Source organism: Amia ocellicauda, chromosome 10 (genome assembly GCF_036373705.1).
Source record: "Amia ocellicauda isolate fAmiCal2 chromosome 10, fAmiCal2.hap1, whole genome shotgun sequence".
NCBI classification, from domain to species: domain Eukaryota; kingdom Metazoa; phylum Chordata; class Actinopteri; order Amiiformes; family Amiidae; genus Amia; species Amia ocellicauda.
The window spans coordinates 36664327-36687514 of NC_089859.1; the positions used below are offsets into that span (position 1 = coordinate 36664327).

General features: G+C 38.6%; 1 protein-coding gene across 5 annotated transcripts in view; it reads right to left on the bottom strand.

Moving 5' to 3' along the window:
• Window positions 1–23188, bottom strand: part of trip13 (thyroid hormone receptor interactor 13) — a 74554-nt gene that overhangs the window by 29959 nt on the left and 21407 nt on the right. For 4 of the 5 annotated variants that reach the window (XM_066716024.1, XM_066716023.1, XM_066716021.1 and 1 more), the window contains exons 8-13: window positions 23008–23071; window positions 18012–18098; window positions 15324–15430; window positions 9893–10046; window positions 8554–8666; window positions 8035–8104 (exon numbers count right to left, since the gene is read on the bottom strand). In XM_066716024.1, coding sequence (XP_066572121.1) covers window positions 8035–8104; window positions 8554–8666; window positions 9893–10046; window positions 15324–15430; window positions 18012–18098; window positions 23008–23071 — 595 coding nt within the window. The remainder of the gene's footprint in view (window positions 1–8034; window positions 8105–8553; window positions 8667–9892; window positions 10047–15323; window positions 15431–18011; window positions 18099–23007; window positions 23072–23188) is intronic. The other variant, XM_066716025.1, reaches the window with a different exon arrangement.

Consider the following 23188-nt stretch of genomic DNA (forward strand, 5'->3'; position numbering starts at 1 on the left):
CTCACCTAAAGGATTATTAGGAACACCCGTTCAATGTCTCATTAATGCAATTATCTAACCAACCAATCACATGGCAGTTGCTTCAATGCATTTAGGGGTGTGGTCCTGGTCAAGACAATCTCCTGAACTCCAAACTGAATGTCTGAATGGGAAAGAAAGGTGATTTAAGCAATTTTGAGCGTGGCATGGTTGTTGGTGCCAGACGGGCCGGTCTGAGTATTTCACAATCTGCTCAGTTACTGGGATTTTCACGCACAACCATTTCTAGGGTTTACAAAGAATGGTGTGAAAAGGGAAAAGCATCCAGTATGCGGCAGTCCTGTGGGCGAAAATGCCTTGTTGATGCTAGCGGTCAGAGGAGAATGGGCCGACTGATTCAAGCTGATAGAAGAGCAACGTTGACTGAAATAACCACTCGTTACAACCGAGGTATGCAGCAAAGCAACACGTACAACCTTGAGGCGGATGGGCTACAACAGCAGAAGACCCCACCGGGTACCACTCATCTCCACTACAAATAGGAAAAAGAAGCTACAATTTGCACAAGCTCACCAAAATTGGACAGTTGAAGACTGGAAAAATGTTGCCTGGTCTGATGAGTCTCGATTTCTGTTGAGACATTCAGATGGTAGAGTCAGAATTTGGCGTAAACAGAATGAGAACATGGATCCATCATGCCTTGTTACCACTGTGCAGGCTGGTGGTGGTGGTGTAATGGTGTGGGGGATGTTTTCTTGGCACACTTTAGGCCCCTCAGTGCCAATTGGGCATCGTTTAAATGCCACGGCCTACCTGAGCATTGTTTCTGACCATGTCCATCCCTTTATGACCACCATGTACCCATCCTCTGATGGCTACTTCCAGCAGGATAATGCACCATGTCACAAAGGTCGAATCATTTCAAATTGGTTTCTTGAACATGACAATGAGTTCACTGTACTAAACTGGCCCCCACAGTCACCAGATCTCAACCCAATAGAGCATCTTTGGGATGTGGTGGAACGGGAGCTTCGTGCCCTGGATGTGCATCCCACAAATCTCCATCAACTGCAAGATGCAATCCTATCAATATGGGCCAACATTTCTAAAGAATGCTTTCAGCACCTTGTTGAATCAATACCACGTAGAATTAAGGCAGTTCTGAAGGCGAAAGGGGGTCAAACACAGTATTAGTATGGTGTTCCTAATAATCCTTTAGGTGAGTGTATATATATATATATATATATATATATATATAGCCTAACTGTTATGTATGTGTTCTATGGCTATACTATAAGTTAGTGCACTCATGGTTACAAATTGCTCACCAGGTAGGCTAGTAATTCATGTTTGTCACTCGTCCTGCCTTCAAAATACCCACCAGGAGCAAGCAGGCGATTTCCAGTCCTGCATGTTATAGACTAAACATTGATTTAAAAGTTCCCAGGTTCCAGTAATTAAGAACTCAGAGGGTAATACCGTACAAACGCCACATGACATAAACACACTTCACACATTTACAGTAATTTAAATAAATCCCTGAGAGAACCAAACACAGCACATAACACTTACAAACCTTAGGCTAATTAATAAAGAACAAGCAAAAAAAATTGGACACATCTTTAACATAAAACTATTTTGAAAAAGCAAATCAACACAATGTAAAACAATAAGGCCCCAGGGTGTGACAGCTACCCTACCGAGTTCTATAAACACTTCTGGCAAACAATTTCACCATTTTCCAAAATGGTATCTGAAATAAAACAATCTTCAACAATTCCGCCACACATAAATACGGCCCTTATCTCAGTACTGCTTAAACCAAGGACCCAACAATATGCTCTAGCTATCGTCCCCTATCTTAAATAAATATAAATAAGATTAGTAGTAAAGCTCTAACCACCCCATTCGAATCCGTAACTCCACTGCTTATCTACTCTGACCAAACTGGCTTCATCAACAGGTGACATTCTTCAAACAATGTGTCGCCAATTCAATTTAATGAACATAACAAAACAAAATAAATTAAAAACAATAATTGTATCATTAGATGCAGAAAAAGCTTTGGATTGGATATTTTTACTTGCAACACTAAACAAATGGTTTTGGAGTATCGATCATTCACTGGATAAAGACATTATACATCACCTATGGCAGCAGTCATTACAAATGGGATGACATCAAAAAAGCTTCACATTCCACAGGGACAACAGACAAGAATGCACTTTCTCCCCCTCACCTTTTGCTTAAGCACATTCCTTGAACCACTACCTGCTGCAATAAGACGGAACAACATTTCAGGAATTGAAACTCTTAGTACAAACAACAAGATGAGTCTCTATGTAGATTATGTATTTTTATACCTTTGAAATCAAGTCATACATACATTCTCTGATACATCAGACTACTCCATAAACTGGACTAAATCCACAATCCTTGTGTGGAGACTCCTGGAATGCTGCAGCACAAATACCTGCTCTCCCATTCTCCACTGACAGTATCAAATACCTAGTCATCAAAATCTCCACCAATCTATCAGTTATTCCATCAAAATGTTTTTCCATTTATAAAAATCATAGATGACCGATGGATGAACCTACCACTCTCCATCATTGGCAGAGTTGCAACAATTAAGATGTCCATTCTGCCCAAAATTCACTTACAACCAATTGGTTCCAAACATTAGATTCAATAATAAAACCCCTCAGATTAAGTTAACCACATTACATATAAGTAAACTCAAAGGAGGCCTAGATGTACTACATTTTCTTCAATACTACCTGGCTAGGCCTAATCAACTACAACATATTACAAAATGGCTATACTCAAATAAACAAACCAACCCATGGACAGAAATGTAACAGTCTGAATGCAAAGGAATTTCAATTAACGATTTACCCTACAAAACTACAAAACGTCTTAACTGCTTTAAGAACACTGTAATCTCTGACAGTTTAGTGGAAAATTAACAAAATCACTCTGTTTACAATGACACCCTGTAAATTCACTCCAATATGGTCTAATGTAGGGCTCTACTGGTAAACGGTATACTGCCTCACCACGGTGAAAAATAATGTATTGTCAATACCGGCAATTATTGGTATTAATTTATTATACATATTTTTAATGATGTGATTCTGAAGCCTCGCCGTTTAGTGATGTGGTAAGGTCGCTGAACTGTGGCGTGGGGGATGTGGATTCAAATCCTGCCATGGCAGTTCTATGAGCAAGTGCTGTGAGAATAAAAATTCTAAGTTAGATACACTACTGGTCAAAAGTTCTAGAACACCCCCATTTTTCCAGTTTTTATTGAAATTTAAGCAGTTCAAGTCCAGTGAATAACCTGAAATGGTAAAAAAGGTAAGCGGTAAACTGCCAGAGCTCTTGTAGCTCTTCTGCAGCCACGGAAGTAAATTAAGCCTTGAAAGTTGATGCTAACAATTCCTACATGTGTCCCAACTTTTGCTGATTACTTACCAAACCTTACCAAAAGGAACAGACTGTGTTACTACACCCTCTTAAGCATTATTTGCACAGTATTGTACTGCAAACGAGACAAAGGCAATTAACAATGGCAGACAGACAGACCATTTTAACCCTTAAAAGTGTAGGTCTTTCCTTCAGAGAAATTGCAAAGAAAGCCAAGGTGTCAGTGAGTACAGTTTCCTACACCATCAAAAGGCACTTGGAAACTGGAGGAAACTCAGGAAGAGACCCAAAGCCACAACAGAATCAGAAGACATGTTTCTGAGAGTCAACAGCTTGCGTGATAGGTGGCTCACAGGACAACAACTTCAAGCACAGCTTAACACTGGTCGAAGTAAGCAAGTCTCAGTTTCAACTGTGAAGAGAAGACTTCAAGCTGCAGGTTTGACAGGTTGAGTGGCAGTAAGAAAGCCATTGCTAAGATGGCAAAATAAGAAAAAGAGGCTTGCTTGGGTCATGAAGCACTGCCAGTGCACTACTGAAGACTGGAAGCTCTTATGGACCAATGAATCAAAATTTGAAATCTTCGGTTCAATACGCAGGGTTTTTGTTCGCCGTCGAGTAGGCGAAAGGATGGTTCCTCAATGTGTGACACCAACTGTCAAACATGGAGGAGGAAGCGTGATGGTCTGGGGCTCTTTTGCTGGATCCAGAGTTGGCGACTTGCACAGAGTGAGTGGCACCCTGAACCAAAACAGCTACCACAGCATTTTGCAGGACCATGCAATACCCTCTGGTATACACGTATAGTTTGTCAGGGGTTCATCCTACAGCAAGATAATGACCCAAAACATACTTCCAGGCTATGTCAGAACTACCTTAGAAGAAAATAATGGAATGGCCAGCACAGTCTCCAGGCTTAAAACCCATCGAGCTGGTTTGGGATGAACTGGACAGAAGGGTGAAAGGAAAGCAACCTACAAGTGCAACATGTTTGTGGGAACTTCTACAACAGTGTTGGGAAGAACTTTCTGAACAATATTTGAGTTCCATTGTAGAAAGAATGCCACGAGTGTGTTTGGCTGTTATACATCGATCAGCCATAAGATTATGACCACCCGCCTAATATTGTGTAGGTCCCCCTTTTGCCGCCAAAACAGCCGTGACCCGTCGAGGCATGGACTCCACTAGACCTCTGAAGGTGTGCTGTGGTATCTGGCACCAAGACGTTAGCAGCATATCCTTTAAGTCCAGTAAGTTGCGAGGTGGGGCCTCAATGGATCGGACTTGTTTGTCCAGCACATCCCACAGATGCTCGATTGGATTGAGATATGGGGAATTTGGAGGCCAAGGCAACACCTTGATCTCATGATTCATCAGACAAGGCCACTTTCTTTCATTGCTCCGTGGCCCAGTTCTGATGCTCACTTGCCCATTGTAGGCGTTTTCGGCAGTGGACAGGGGTCAGCTTGGGTACCCTGACTGGTCTGCGGCTTTATCAAAATTATGTAATCTCTTATCCACTAATGATTCAGCAGTATCCCTTCCAATCATAGTATGGAATGGAATGCCTTTTGGATTTGCCCACCACTTCTGGCAAGACGTCAAACGAAACATCCTCCTTTTTGGGCTACTTGGAGATTTAACTACACTTAACTCCCCCATCCATAAAATCCAACCCTAATTCTCATAGTGTTAAATATTGCCAAGAAAACATCTCCTGAACTGGAAAAGCAGAGAAACACAATATCACACAAAGGCTAAATCTGCTAATAGATCACATTACACTGGAAGAAAAACAACCTCTAATACAAACGATAGGTTATCATCATAACCCCGGTTCCCTGAAAAAGACAGCCAGCCCTTACCGAATGTAAACCTGCCAAAGCTGGACATTTTTTTTTAGTAGCACATCAGCGGCATAAGCTAAAGACACTTAAAATTGTATGCATATGCACAATATTCCTCAACCTGTCCACCGGAAAACAATACATTATGCATATACTTCGAATAACAATTCCTTTATTACTTTGTTTTTACGTTAACCTGGTGTCCTGGTATTGGGATAGTGCTCCCTGATAGGCTTTTTCTCAATATAAAGTGCAAATAAATTATTAATAAAGAAAAACAGCCTCTGTAGCTACCTGAAAACATAAGTATATGTAACTCATTGCGGTTTACTTCAGCTCTCAATACAAAATGACAAGATTTAATGAATAAATAAAGTGAACAACAGCACAGTCAATGAATAATATCTAAAATGTTAGTCTACTTTTTGGTCTAGCTAACCTTGCTATGCCGTGCATGGCTGCGAGAAAGTATCGCACATGTTAGTTTTGTTTCCAACACAAAAGGTCTGAAGAGGAGTGCCTAAGGTGCTACAACCTAAGCCTGGTGTATGGGGGCTGCCGAGGCCACCTTTGGGGTCCATGGGTGAAGCCCTGGTGGGGGTTCCAAGGGGGCTTTGCCAGGCATTTTTGGCGGTTTCATGAATGTATCTGGCACTAGAACTATATCAAATAAGCAGTGAACCTAATAAAAAAATCAGCCCCATAGCTTCATTTTGCAGTTGGTGCTTTTATATTCAGTATTTGTAATACAATAATTACTTGTATAAAAGGAGTATGTTCTATGTTCAGATTTCTTATATTCCATATATATGTGTAATTACGGTATGAGCGGTTACTGTTTTGAGAACGAATAACATGTGGTGACAATACATTGTTAAACTATAGTCATCTCTTGTTGATTTAACTGGTGCTTTTAATGAAATCATCTCTCAAAAAAACTTGTTTACAGTTCATAAGCGTTTGTGGTATACTCGAATTGTCACAATGGTTTCAAGTAGAGATGCTTCTGCTTCAACATGCGTCTCGACTTACTTGGTATCGACTCGCCGGTCTCGGAACCAAAATTGGATGTAACTTTGGGGGAGGACTGTGCATAAAATCCACTTTCTGCATTGCTATGACCGTCCCTACGGTGCTCTTCACATACTGGTATAAATACACCTAAACGTGATATTCTCACTCCTCATCGACCGCCCTTCTAATGTTTTTAATCAGTTGCCAAATTAAGTGCTTCATAATGTATAAACACTGAGATGCTTTATTTCACGTGTAACGAATATACATTCAGCCAAGAATGTTAGTGCTCGACTTGCATCCAAGCACCACAGCTCTGCATCGGGGTGTCCTGCTCACATTGAGACTGACGTCAGAGCCACGCGTGCAGTGGAGCTTATGAAGCAACAGAGTGAGGGACAAGAGGTGGGATCTTGCCTCCCAGCCTGGGAGAGTGACGGTATGATATTATCAATCTTCCATATTTCGAGCCTGGATTGGCTCTGGTCAATGTTTCAATCAATGGGGTTAATAACGGCAAGTGTGCAGAACTTCAGCCCTATTTTTGCGTATTTTGGTGTTACAATGCATACCAGCATACTTTGATGTCAAAGGTTGGTAGGTCTGCGAATGGGAAGATCCTTCTGACTAATCAATCAGGGAAAGCTTGTACAAAAGCTACCCAATAGGGGCCCCTGCTGGCAGGAAGAAGACCTGCCCTTGGTGTCTGTGAAAAGTCTCCTCCTGTCAGATGCAACCTGCCACTGCCTTGTCAGGCACCAGTTCTGAAAAACTGACTACTTGTAAGCATACTGAATCCCGGTAGTAGGGGCTCTGGCTGATCGTAATGCTTCCACCACACTGTCTAGCAGTCCCATCGCCTCTAGATGGCGCATTTCTGGGACCAGACCCATAACTGCAACAGTGCTGGGTTGGGATGCCACAGGAGTCCGTTCACTTCGCTGAGCAAGTCTTTGCATTGTGGAAGCTGCCAGGGTTCTGCACTGAGCATCTGCGTCAGTACTGTGAACCATAGCTGTCTCAGCCACTGGGGGGTACTCAGGAGTACGTGAGCTCCTTCCTGGCGAATCCTCTCCAGAGTGAGTGGAGGAAATGTCAGTGGGGAAAAGGCATACAGTAGTTCCCAAGGCCACGGTTGAGCAAAGTTGTCCACTCTCAGTGGGCCTCCTCCTGTATCCAGGGAGAACCACAGGAGGCAGTGGGTCACGGCTTGGGTGGCAAAGAAGTCAACTTGGGCCCTTCCCAGCTTTGCTCCATCACTTGGGGGTGCAGTCTCCATTCTGTCTGGCTGTCTGGCCTTCCACGAGAGAGGATGTCTGCCACTGTGTTGGACACCCCTGGCAGGTGTATTGCTCTTATGGACTGGAGACTGTCCTTGGCCCGCAGAAGTTTGCATGTCTTTTTTGGGATCACAATTAGGTTGACTGAAGCAGTGGTGGGCAACACCAAATTTTTGCCAGGATATCACCAGAAAATAAACCTTAAAGGGGAACTGCACCCAAAGTTTTTGTATCTTGATTATGTTATGATTACGTTAGCTGTATATATTGTTTTAAATATGTTGAAAATAGTCTCAAATGAATATATATTTAGGAAAACTGATTTATGAATGCATAGGTGGCCACCATTTCCTCTCTAGCAGACAATCAGTGATGTATTTTTTTTCAGTCATTATATATTTTTTTTCTGACCTCTTTGTCATTGTTGTACAAATACAATAAACAACTAAAACTTTGTAAAATTATATTTTTTCAGTCCAAAATACCTTGACATACAACGCATGAGCCAAAAATGGTAGTTTTCGGAGCCCTCTTCCACTTAGGCCTTTGCTCTTCCTGGGGAGAAAAATCAATGACAATCAACAAGTTTCACATTATGCTTATTTCTCCAAAATGAGGAGAAAACTCTTACAATGAATCTGCAAATTATAGTGTTATGGTCACCAAATCATAAAAATTATATAGATGCCTTTACAAAAAGCCCAGAGAGCAACCAAACATTGCAGGGCACACATGTATTATAAGGAAAGAATAATATCACTTAATATTGTTAGTCCTATTAAACGATAACCAAGAGGAAACTCTACTTATTTATTATGAGGAATTATGAGGGAAAAAGTAACTGTTTCCAGAATTTATTTTCTAAATAAGTTCAGTAAATTGAGTGCAAAATCATACATGTGTTTTTAAAGCCAGATTTGTTCTCACTGTAACATTACCAAGACTAACTTTTCTAAAATAAAGTCTTCAATGTAAAGGCACTGTAACCAAAAGAAAATACTTACACTGCTATCCTCTTTAGTGAAAGACTGAGCTCAGATATATTGTTCTCCAAGAAACCAAGCATCTGAAGTTCTCGTAGAGTAAGAAGCTGCTGTTTGGGGTAAATTATTTGGCACTAAAACCAAACAAACATAGTTTGAAACGGGAATTGGTCTGAGATTGCTTATTTATAAAACAAAACAAAAATCAAAACTTTAACCCACCCAGTAATAACAAACTACAAACCTATACGCCGTAGCGATCACACTTTGACACAAACAATTTTGAATACAGAGGAAGCGAGCACCCTCTGGCTACTCCCGGGACTCCTCTACATTTTAAACTCGTTATATTCAATATAACCTTATTTTCACAATGATGGGTTGGTTGATGCTTTACAATTTATTATAAATGCCCAGAGGTATAAAATGGAAGTTTGATTATTACATGTTTTATGTGAATTCCAAAAAATTAAAATGTAATGTATAATCAGGGGTCGCCCTGGACAAGGGCGTCTGCTAAGAAATTAATAATAATAATAATAATAATAATAATAATAATAATAATAATAATAATAATAATAATAATGGAGGGCCATTTTCTGGAGGTTGCATGGGATGGGGGGCACAGTAGTAAATGAACCACTGATGAAAAAACTAAATTTGTCTCAAATTTTATTGCCTATACATTTTTGGTTGGGAACATTTATGAACTTCTATTGTTGTTTTATTATTTTCCCCCAAATGACATGTGTGATTTGTATCAAAAATGTTTCAGAGAGTGTAAAAATATAGTAAAGGTTCAGAAATGGGGTGATTGAAGGTTGACTTTGGGTACACACCAAAACATCCTCGGGGGCCGCATTTGGCCCCCAGGCCACACTTTGGAAATCTCTGCTTTATACATATCAGCGTTTTTCTTCCCTTGCGATGTTAAAGAGGTACAAAATACAAAAAAAATAAAAATAAAAAAAGATTATGCTAATTCTAACAGTGTGGAAAGCAACAGTGGAAACTTAAGTACAATTACATTATCTTGAAATGTATCTAGAATTGTGAAAAATTTACATATGTTAAAGCAGGCTTTTAGTCTCACTACTAAATTTATTAATAATGGCAACTTTGGGATATTATTTTATTATTTACATATGATATGTATTTGAATTTGCAGTCTCAACACATTGAAAGAAATTTGTTTTGAGATTAGTTAACAGATTCAGATTAATACATAAAGAGAAATACAATAAAACATGCACGTATAATAAATACATAATATGTACATACATAATGGGAAAACCTAATCTTGCAAGATTCCAAATAGTAGTTTAGATAAATTATTGAAGAGATGGGCTAAATAGCTCACCTTCATTAGCTCTTCAAGGCAGGAAAGGTATATGTTGAAGATTGCATCAGGAGAAGGTAGGCCGATGTATTGTTTTATATCAGCTCTGTCTACAAAAGCCAGGTCTATTTTCTCAGTTACATTGGAGGTTGTCAATATTACAACATTGGGGTACCTAGAGTTAGGGGAATGTCAGAGAAAAAAAAAGTAAACTATAATGATAGGTTAACATCCATGAGTGCACACTACATCAGACATCACTCATAGCCTTTAAAAAGTTAAATTAAAGATGACCATGTCTGATACCAGGACATAAGATTAAGTGGTTTTATTATTTAAAACCATCTTTTACCTAATTATTACACCTCTACCCCGATATTACACAATCCTCTGGAGTGAATATGGTGCATGCAGTAAATAAATCTACTTTACAATGGTAAATTGAATATCCTTTCCTTAATTGCAACAATTATTGTATAAGCTTAATTAAAATAGTGTATTAACAATACAGGTACTAAATACAACCATCATCTGACACTCTCATCCCCTCTCACATCTCTGCCTGGATGCACTCGCACCACCTCAAGCTCAACCTCTCCAAATCAGACCTCTTTTTCCCCTACTCTTCCTCACCTTCTGCTGACCTCCCCATCTCAATCCCCTTGGAATCCACCACTCTCTCTTTCTTCTTCCGCTAAAAATCTAGGAGTCACCCTCGATCCTGCGCTCTCCTACTCCCAGCACATCACCACGCTGACGCGCACCTGCAGATTCTTCCTGAGCAACATACACCGGATCCGTCCCTTCCTCACCGACTACTCAACTCAGCTACTCGTCCAGTCACTGGTCCTCTCCTGCCTGGACTACTGCAACTCCCTCCTGGCAGGCCTGCCTGCATCCACCACCCGCCCACTCCAGCTCATCCAGAACTCTGCGGCTCGTCTGGTATTCTCTCTGCCACGATTCACACACGCTACTCCACTGCTCCGCTCCCTCCACTGGCTCCCGATAGCAGCACGCATTCAGTTCAAGACTTTCACCCTGACCTACCGCTGTCTTGACCACACTGCACCAAGCTACCTTCAGTCACTTGTCTCTCCATACATCCCCTCCAGACCACTGCGCTCCTCCAGTGCCAGAAGGCTAACTCTGCCTCCTCTCCACTCTCCTTCCTCGAGAGCCCGCTGCTTCTCATCCCTGGCCCCTAAGTGGTGGAACGACCTGCCCACCGAAGTCAAAACAGCAGAGTCCTTGACCTCATTACGGCGCTTACTCAAGATGCATCTCTTCTGACAGCACTTGTAATATTAGTCCTCTATCCCTGCTAGATAGCACTTCAGCTTATTATGCTCCTCGCGTTCTTGATTGTTTTCCTCCTTGCTCCCTTTCCCGTAGCCCTCGTCTGTAACCCTGCATCTTGACAGCACTTGGGTTTCACCGTCCAGGATGTAGGAAGTCTCTTACTGTACTTGTGTAAATTGTAAATTGGAATTTGTAAAATGTATTATTTTGAATTGCTATGTTTGAGCTAAGTTGAATTTGTAATGATTGATGCCTTGTACTGGTATTTTTGCACTTATGTTGTAAGTCGCCCTGGATAAGGGCGTCTGCCAAGAAATAAAAATAATAAAAAATAATAATAATAACCACGTGGGATAGATTTCATCATACAGCAATCGTTTGGACTGTGTGTAATGCTTAGGAAAATACACAATTCACATAAAATATCAGAAAATGCTTTTAATTACACATCCTTACAAATTATTTCAAAAAAGGATTTTGGTATTTTAGGAAATATAAACATTAATTCATTTTGAATTTGATCTAAAATCATTTAGAAAATAAATAGGGAAATACCTTTGTAACACCCTTCATGGATATAGTCCAATATCCAAATGTGTTAAGGTTACTGATGTTACCGTTAATAAGTAAAATAACAAATACATAAGAATGTGGATGCTATCTTAAAGCATCAAGCAAGCATAAAACCCCGCTCACACTTGAGATTTAAGCCGGCCCAGGGCCGGCCTAACTCATATGTGAACAGGGTCATAGATTTAGGCCGGCCCCGGGCCGGGTCAAAACTAGTCCGGCTTTTTGACCCAGCCTAAATCTTTCAACCTGGCCTAATGCCGGCCTAAATGTAAATGTGAACGCGCCGGGCCCTGGGCCGGGTGGAAAGCGTCAGCGTGTGACGCAACTCAAGCCCCGCCCCCAGAGATACGTGTCTGAGTCAGAGAGATGCAGAATAAACAGACACCGAAACAGCTGCACCGCTGCAGGACACAGTATTGTCTCTATATTGTTTGAATGTCATATCGATCTATAGCCTTAAATGTAGATACATTTCGCTAGCTCATATCTTTATATATATTATAAAAGTCTAGGCTAAGTAATGAGTTATAATGATGTAAACAGTTCAAACTACTCGGTCAATTAAACTAAAAGCATATAGCTGGTAAACTTGCTATTGTTTGTTCTTGTACTAAGTATGATTGAAGTCTGGAATTTAACAGCATGCATTTTACACGTGGAAATTGCATTGTGAAATTGTGAACGGGACCATAACCGCATTTTGCATTAAAACGATATAAATTTAACCAAAGCAGGTTTCCATTCAAATCAGTGCATTTTAATATGAGACCAGGTATTTACTATGCAATCCGAAATACGATTATATTGAGCTGAGCAGTACAATCACAAATGCCGGCGTTAGAGGTAACAACTGGGACAATGCAGAAATTAAAGCGCTGTTTACAATGTGAATGGAAGATAAAGTTAAAACAGAAACCTCAGGAAGTGTCCAGCGCTGCTGTCTGAGGATATAACTATAGAAGCATCACAGATGCTGCTTTCCATGCATACGATTGCATACTAATGCATACGATTTATTGTGATTAAATGCAGATGTCCTAATAAAGGTGCTTCGCTTTCGGGTGAATTGTATAACAGCACTTTTAAACTTGCAGAACCGAAGATAGACATTTGAAAAGGGAAATATATGAATTAGATTCCCCATTCAACCAGAACATTTTTAATAATGTTGTGATTATACATACGTCGCATACACCTGTAAGCAGACCTAATGTCATGCGTCACTGGTTTGTTTGAGCAGATTTGTTTACTTCCCGGCATGCATTTAGTTTAGGCCACCTTTTCGCCCGCATATGTGAACGCACTTAGGCCTCCTAAAACCGCAAGTGTGAACGGGGTGTCTGAATAAAGCCGGACTAAATTTTAGGTGGCCCAGGGCCGGCCTAATAAATGTGAACGGGGTCTAAGTTCCAAGCATATTGACATGTGCTTCTCTAAAGACATTAAAGACATTTAGCCTTTAGTTAAGATCACTATGCCCTGGTCTACCCCTTAATTTGTCTATTTATTCTGTGATTGATCATTAGTTTTTATATATTTACAACAGGAATTCATACCTTTGAAAATATTTGTGTTCGAGAGGCAACAAAATATGTAAAGGCTGCCGAACACCAGACCGTCATGAAGCAACCCAACATGAATGGACAGGCTCGTCAGGACCCGTCGGTGGCAGTTTTGTACTGTCGTGTTGGTGTCGCTATACCCAGCACTCTGAACCAATGTGATAAGACTCCAACCTGACGAGACACTGGTTTGACAAGTGACAACTCCACAAAATGTGCCGTTTAATGCAGGAGGTCCAATTATACACTCTGTATTGAATGCAGTTTTGAAGTAAAGATCTATTTGATCCCTTTTCAACAAACAATTGTTGGTTTCCTATGTTATTTACAGAATATTAGTTTTAGAATATTTAGAATATAGGCAAATGTTTATGGAAGGAGGATAATTGTGACTGGGAGATGTGTGCTTTGAAGGGTTTCGGCATTTTATTTTATTTTTGAGACAGGATAGCCTACAGTATATGTATTATCTTGTATTACCCTATATTTGATTTGTAAAGCAAACGTTCTTTATGTAACCTACATATTGCTGCAAATGAGCTATGGGAAAATTATTAAGTAGGAAAACAAACTGCACTGCTATTGCCTTTTCCTTTGGGTGCATCTCTGGGAAGTTAAATTTCCAGTACAGATAGATTTCGGTTCAATATATACATCTGTGAAGTATGTGTATGTTTTTTTTTGTATTATTATGAGTGACACAGTATAATAACCAATTATTTAAATGAGCTATGGCACTTGTATACAGCCTATTTTAAGACTGATAATATAACACAGGACACCAACCAACAGTTCACTGGGTAAAAGTTTTCAAACATGTTTGAAAACCTGCCGATGAGTGCTGATGAGCAAAATCCGCTGTTGTCCTGTCACGCCGGTGTGGGTTTCACGTGCACACTACACCGACCCGACACTACAAAATCAGGTCGGTGTCTTATTGCGTGAGGTCAGTTTGATGTGAGGTGGCCTTAAGGATAGTAAATGAGGCAAAATAAATCACTACATCAGTTTTCAGAAACACTAAGGCAAAAAAATATATGAATAACACACATTGACACTTTATTTATATGTTACTTTATTTTATGTTTTCCTTTATCGCAAAACCCATGAATGTTGCAATAAACCAGTGTTAGCAGTGTTTTTGCAAACTAATTTATCCGAATAACTTGATTAATCATCAGAATAAATCGACCTATCAATGATATGACTTTGATTAAGACTTTGTAGACGACTTTGCTGTAAATGCGCTCAGCTTTTGTTTTCAACTTTCAAAAGTTTCAAAATTTGCAATATATCAGATCATGTTATATCAGGGTAGAGGTGTCTGTTATATTTTGGAAGTTTCCTTTAATACACTCCAAATTTGGAATTGCCTATTGTTAATTAACTGGGCTTTATCAGAAAAGATGTTGACATTGCAGCTACTGCTCCAACTTCACACTAAGTTGACTGTGAGCTCACAGATGCTGCAGCTCAGCACTGAGATCACTGTTGTGTGGCAAGAGGAGAAAACTCTGCAGGTATTCAAAGAGGAATGCTAGTCTATACAAAAGAGCAAAGCCTCTGCATTGCTGTAGTAGAAATCCCAGCTCCACAGCCTGCTAAATTTAATTTCATTTTAATTGATATATGCAGTTTCAATAAAATGTATTTAAGTTTTCATTCAATTTGATTAACATATATATATAAAATCTAGAGGGCTTTTTAGTATCTGTTTTATCATACAAAATAAACTGTACAATGTAAATTATCATCACCCTACAACTACCAAAAGTACTAGAATTAAAACCCATCCCATCCACTTCATGAACACTATATATAATTCCAATTCCAATATATAATTAAATGTACAAATATGTAAACACTAGCAAAATAAATACATAATAAAAAAAACTCCTGTCTGAATTCATGGAAGTTCAGACCTTACTTTTACCTTACTTATGTTTTTAAAATAAATAAATAAAATAAATAAATAAAATAAAAACATCAAACATCAAAACATCAAAAGAATGTACCTTTTAATCTGGTCTAGCTGAGTTAGGACAGAGTTCACCACACGGATTGCATCTGATGGCTCTGTGCCAGCCTGGGAGGCATTACGAGCTGCTGTGAGACTTTCCACCTGACAATACACAAGACACACAAAGTGCCCTGAACTTACAGAATACAGAACATTCTAACAGTTTTGTAATAGTTGTAAATGTTACACATGATGAAACATTAAGTATTCTTCCTTTCTCAAATATCACTAATGGTACCTGCATCTTCCTTCTGACAGAATTGGTTAAAACATTTACCTTTGCATCATGTCCTTAATAGGTTTGGCCTATTACATATGTTTATATTAAATAATAAGTATTTATATTATACCTTGCTTTCTGGGTTTACTGATATGACTCCATTTGACAAGTCATCATACTTCTCATGTGAAATCATGCCTTTTACAAAGAGTAATGTAGTGACCAAGTAAGAATTTGTTTTAAGGTTGGCAAAAAGCAATGATACCCGTTATTGTGAATTTCTTCACTGCAGTACCCTGTGGTAAACTTGTTGATATGAAGTAGATTTTGTATTATTATTAAAAGGTATTAAAAACATTTCAACAACCCTACTTCAGTGTATCCAAGAGTCTTCTAGGACCGTACAGTGTTTGTTATTCATATGCAATAGGAGTTTCAGTGTAAATAATAATTTAATTATAATTTCATTTCCATACATCTTTAAAACTAGAATGACTGAAGCACTGGTTTCACCGACACAAACAAAACAGACAGGTTTGGTTCTGTTCTTGTGGAGTGACATCACTCGCCTAAGAAATAATCCTACATAAAGTTAAAACCATAATAGCACAAATGTTATTTTAATGGCAGAAATGTAGCACAAACAAAAGAGAAGTGTTATGTTTGATTCTATTGTTATGTGGGTGCTGAGTGATGTCACTCGCCTAAAATAAATAAACGTTAATATCTTCAAAACCATAATGACCTTGGAATCTCTGGGAATGCTCTCACCTGGTTGTCATCCTACCTCAACAACCGGACCTACCAAGTGAGATGGCGAGGTTCCTCATCCACCCCCCAACCTCTCCTCACAGGCAAACCCCAAGGCTCCGTCCTGGGCCTCCTCCTGTTCTCTCTCTACACCCGCTCCCTGGGCCACCTCATTGCATCCCATGGTTTCTCTTACCATTTTTACGCAGATAATGCCCAGATCTTCCTGTCTTTTCCATCATCTGACACTCTCATCCCCTCTCACATCTCTGCCTGGATGCACTCACACCACCTCAAGCTCAACCCCTCTAAATCTGATCTCCTCTTTTTTCCCCCTCTTCCTCACCTTCTGCTGACCTCTCCATCTCAGTCCCCTTGGAATCTGCCACTCTCCCTCTTCTTCCACTAAGAAACTAGGAGTCACCCTTGATCCTGTGCTCTCCTACACTCAGCACATCATCACGCTGACACGACCTGCAGATTCTTCCTGAGCAACATACACCGAATCCGACCCTTCCTCACCAACTACTCGACTCAGTTGCTCATCCAGTCCCTGGTCATCTCCCACCTTGACTACTGCAACTCCCTCCTGGCCGGCCTGCCACTACCGCCACTCCAGCACATCCAGAACTCTGCGGCTCACCTGGTATTCTTTCTGCCCCAATTTGCACACACTACTCCAATACTCTGCTCCCTCCACCTCAGTTCAAGACATTGACCCTCACCTACCGCTGTCTCGACCACACTGCACTGAATTACCTTCAGACCCTCATCTCTCCATTACATCCCCTCTAGAACGTTGTGGTCTTCTGGTGCCAGAAGACTAACCCTGCCTCCTCTCCACTCCCCTTGCTCCAGCGCCCGCTCCTTTTCATCCCTGGCCCCTAAGTGGTGGAAGGACCTTTCCACTGAGGTCAAAACAACAGACTCCCTGACCTCCTTCCGACGATTACTCAAGGCGCATCTTTTCAGACTCCACTTGTAATTTTGTAATTTATTCTCCTGTAAGATTGCACTTATACAACATTTTGTCATACCCATGCCTTTGCATTACTAGCACTTGTATTGATTATTTTGATTTCCCCTATGCTCCCTTTCCCTTAGCTCTTAACTTTGACTTAACATCTTGCCTGCACTTATCAGCTTTTACATTCTAGGATGCAAGACCTTACATATTGTTTACTGTATATCTTGTATACACTTGTGTAATTTCTGAATTTGTAAAATGTATTATGCCTTGAATTGCACTGTATTATTTCACTTTGTATTGCTCTTATGTTTTGTAAGTCACCCTGGACAAGGGCGTCTGCAAATAAATAAATAAATAAATAAATAAATAAATAATAAAAAAATATAATAATAATAATAGCACAAATGTTTATTTAATTGGCAGAAACCAGCAAAACGTAGCACAAACAAATTATATATATATATATATAATTCATTGTTTGCGCCATTATTTTGACACAAATAATGCAATACAAATCACACCATGCCCTGTTAAATATTGAGCCACATGAGCTTGGATGTCAGTGCAGCAATCTCTATAAGTAAAAATACTAGAAGCCAATAACAGTCTTTAAACATCAGTTTCTAGTAAATCAATGGTACATTTTATATAAAAAAATAAATATTTCAGGATGCCAAACGGGGAGTGGACTGCTTTTTTATGGAGAATTATTCACTTTAAAATCATTAGACGACTTATCTTACCTCATCAATGAGCACAAAAACGAGAGCTTCTTCGTCATTTATCAACTCCTGAATTTTTTGGAACATCTTAGTAACAAGTTTTCCACTCTTTAAAAAAAAATAAAAAAAAATAAATAAAAAACAAATCAAAGAAAATCTGAGAGCTATACAACACATACAGTGGTCAAAATGACAGGGTCATATATACACATTCTATCAAAGTACTACTAAGAAATAAGTATCACAAGATAGATATATTTATATTAAGTTTAAAACAATCTGTATGTTTTAGTACCATTTCTAGTCCTTTGTAAGATCTCAGCAAATAATTGTAATCTGGCCAACTGCTCATCATACATTCTTCTTGAAGAAATGTGTTTAACGGTTTCCTTTGATATAGATAGATTTCATATGGCATTTAAATCAGCAGGAAATTGATTGTTAGTAATACAATTATCAGGGCCTGATTAGCCTATCTGGGACTATCAGTCCATTTACTCTTAGAGCTATTTTTGCATTGGCCACTTTTCTGCATAGCTACTAGTTCGTCTGTTAATTGTAATCAGAACTCTATTAATAGGGCCAGTGTTTTCCAGAAGTTGCAGATATTGCCTTCAGTGAGTACAGACACAGTTACCACATGTTGACATCTCTACCCGACTTTTCATCACCAGCATCAGTTCTTCACCAATTTGCATATTCAGTTACAAACTGCACACACTGTCTCTTTTGATTTAGATTGAATATTCCTTAATGTCCCGAATCCAAAATAGACAAAAACCTACAGTTACCCATGGCAGTTATAATCTGTCTGTCTGTTTCACCCCACCCGTTTTCAATGCTTTAATTTATCCCCTTTTTATCGATTAATGTCTGCTTGTTTACACTGGGTGCGGTCACATCGTGCAGATTTTCCTCATTCTGCACAGAATATGACAATTTATTCAATGAAGGCTCAGACTGTTCACAGTAAGTGTGAAGGAAAACTGTTTACATTATCTAATCTAATATACTTACATATGTACCTCACATATGTAAACGTATGTAAACACAATGTGCAGTACACCAGGTGAATACTTGTTGTTTGTGGTTACTCAATGCACATTTTTTGTTGTTAAATTAAATGCAAAATGTACAACTTCTTTATCTTATTTTGTAAAGCCTGATTTATACTTCTGCATCTGCGTCTCTGCGTACATGGATGGGCATCATATGCAGATGTTCACATAGGTGTCTGCCAACATACTTGCACGTAACATTGACGAATGCGCATTAACACATCAAAATCTACAGAAAACGAATCCCGTTTTCTATTGCCCACCTAGGGTTGTATGGATGTAAATCAACACATACTGTTAATGACATATTACAGAAACTACACACACACATTGTCTTATTGCATCCTGTATGTGCAAATTTATATTGTCTTGCTGTAGTTGGTTAGAGACTTAACAGTAGAACCACCATAGACGCTGTTTCAATTCAAAAGCAAAACTCTCTGCATATGTGAATTTCTCCAGCAAATATTTTAATTATATACTTATAGGGCATTTCAGCTGTAAACTCCTCAAACTTAAACTATAAATACTTACTTCTCCAACTGCCGACCCACAGTTTATGCAGGCTAAACTGAACATTCAGGGCTCTACAGTGCGAGCATTTTATTTGCATTTGCGAGTAAAAATAATGTTGTGCGAGTGCGAAATACAATTGGGTTGCACAGTGTGAATACAATTTTTTTACTCTAGAAGGAAAGACTACATTGAAATGATTATAATAATTGTATACAAATCATTACGATAGGAAATGCCAGAAATGTAGTTTGGTTGTGGATTGTCCCAATTAACTGAAGGCAACAAAAACTACAACTACAAGAATGATGTTTATGAAGGTGTTGCAGCGGTTCATTAGGCTCAATATCCAAAGGCCTACGATCTCATCATTATAACAAACTTACAGATACAATAGTACTCAGCGACAATAGGGCTGCAACAACTAATCTATAACATCTATAATTAAAATCTACTAAATTCTTAAAATGCAATTCATTGTCGATTATTTGGGTCTACCTGAGGTGCAGCTACAAAAAAAAACTTGAAAGATGGCGGAGGCTGCAGCTACACCCGTGGAAAGTACAGGAGCACTTTACATTGAAGACAGTTTGCTGCAACATTTGCAAAGCTGAACTCACATGGCGCGAGCACGTCAGTGATGCATGAGCACCCAGAGAATACACTGGAGCCATAACGACAGGGGATGAAGACGCCCAGCACGGCAAAGGCTGTTGCCTCTGGATCCGACATGTTATTTGTAGTCCGTCAAAGACTGCACATTGGATCCGTTAAAACCAAGTACTCAGATTTTCCGTTTCTTGAACTGTTGTGCGTTTCGCAAGCTACGCCTGTTTCTTTACCTCCTCAACTACATTTTTTTTATACATTGTATTTATAACGCGCTCTTATACCCACACACCGAAATTTGAAACTTTTTACTTTATGCAACATGAAGCACTTTGAAATGGTTCCATCTTTCTATTACAGCTGTGTACTTCAATGCAGAAAACACTTTTCAACAGGGCAGGTTGTGTTTAATTTAGTAACCTGGCAGTGTCTTTATTCCGTGTGCCCATGGGTAGCTGGCTGAAGGGCGAGGGGCACCTTTAGTCCTGTGTAGATGCTGAATCGTAGTGCCAACAGCAGTATAAATACTTACAATAGCAAGCCTGTCACCAGCCCTACACCAAATACCAAAACATTTAATTAAAAAGGAAAGTTAGAAACTTGCTGAGCTGATCAGAAGACAGGCTATCTGCGATTCTTCAATTGTTTATCAAAATGTGCACATATACATAAGCAAGAAATAAAATATGATAAAAATAAACTTTTCACAATAAACAGTGTAAACTGGAGTATAAATCAGTATGCACATATCTAAAGTAGACTTATACAATTATAAAACATAAATAACCAGTTATAAAAATACCATAAAACTGAAATAAGAAAAACGTATGCAACATGAAAGCGCTTTGAAATGGCTATTACAGCTGTGTATCAAATGCGAAAACATGTTTTTCAACACTACAGTGCCTTACCTCAGGGCTGAGCAACCAAAATTAATCTGTGGGCCATTTTACCACCATTACAAGCCACAAATGCTACACTTTAATTTAAAAATAGCAATATAATGCAATAAATAAATATATCAACAATGTAATGAGGGAGTAACACATTGATACAAAATAAGCAGTAGTCATAAATATACTACTTTATTGTTATTTTCTATTATTTTTTGGGGGGTGGGGGGTGTGGTTGTGGATTGCACGTTGGGCTGCAGGTTGCGCACCCCTGCCCTACCTAATACGAGAGAATTAGCATTCATGATCAAACAGGTGACAGATCAAGACACTGATCAAGAGACCTGGGTTTGTAATGTGATGATGACGGAATTCCACAGGAAAGTTAGAAACTTGCTGAACCAAATCAGGACAGACAGACAAAACTCAATGTTTCAGGAATCAATACGATTATAACCCTTTCACAATGACTAATGTTATTACAAAAGCCCAGATTGTTGGCTGTATTATATTCAGTATAGCCTACCGCATAAACTGTCAGTCTGGCGGCTGAAGGTGAAAGTTTTTATAATGTATTAATTTTGAGGAGTTTATAGCTGAAACATTGTATGTATTTAATTCAAATATTTATTAATATATAAGAACGGATATTCGGGAATTTACATATGCATAGGTATTTACTTATATGGTGGTTCTAGTGTTAAACTGATTTTAAATGTTACTGTCGGACCTATTTATTGTGTGAATAAACTGCTCTTTGTGGCATCTTTTTGAATTACACGTCAATATTCTTCCTTCAAACGAAGGGGAGCTATGAGGGGTGGTTTCCCTTACATACAACATTGTTGTGCCAAAAAAAAAATGAAATCCAAAATAAATGAATAGAATACTAAATAAATGCACAGATTAATAATAAAGGAAATGCATTGAAATAAATTTACATATTATCTATTTATTCATATTTTTGTATTCATGTAGGTCTATGTATCTATTTTTTTGGCACAAATTACCCTCCATTTTTATTTACAGAATTTAATATGAACTTTCAAAAACTGACTACAACTGCCGGTCTAAAAGTCTGTGTAATTTTTAACTGAATATGGAAATTGGTGATGAAATGTGTGTGACAAAAAGATGGGTTCCCTTTTTTTTTTTTTTTTTTACTACAGAGCATACAATTGTATATGAAGGGGATCTCTGTCTCTCTTTCTTTCTGTGTGTGTGTGTGTGTGTATATATATATATATATATATATATATATATAGACATACACACATACACACACACACACACACACACACACACACGTGTTAATTGCTTTGATGGTTACATTTTATAATATTCATTTCTAAACATGTTTTGTGCTGCTACATTAGAAAGAGAAAAGGATATAATGAGACCAACTAGTGGAAATGGATTTCAAATCTGAAATCCTGAAGAGAAATATTATGCAACTTGATACAAGCGTTCCCGAGAGTTATGGAAATCCGACAAACATTTTTTAAAATATATTATTTATAATTGTTCCTTATTAAATGTTTTTAGATAACATATAATTAATTTATGAAAGAATAAGATAAGATATGATAGGAATCTTCTAACATCAAACTCAGAAACTTTGCATACCCATACTGTATATGATCAAGAGTGCTTTCCGATTCTCAGACATTTTGACTTATGGACAGGTTGCCGGAATGGAACCAATTACGTAAGCCGGGGAACATCTTTACATTGTCAACAAAACAAACATACATTTTCTCTTCAATTTTTTAATAGAGAAAATATATTTTCAAATACTGAAAAACAAGCCAAAAAAAGTAAAAGCTCAGCTCAATGTCCATCAATTATTTCTCAATGTAAACACATTGATTCTGGGAAGCTTTACAACATTTATTTTAAAAAGGCACTATTAATAACAACACATTAACAAGGGGAAAGTCTTACCTCTGAAAACCATTTGGAGAACAAACTGTGGCTGTTTATCTCAACAAACTGGCCATATCTGTACCTAGATCAGAGTGTACATTGAAAGAGAAACAATAACGTTGAAATATAAAACAAAATGTGTACACATTAAACTATTAAACATAGTTGAGAAATTAACATTTGCAAACAAAAACATACA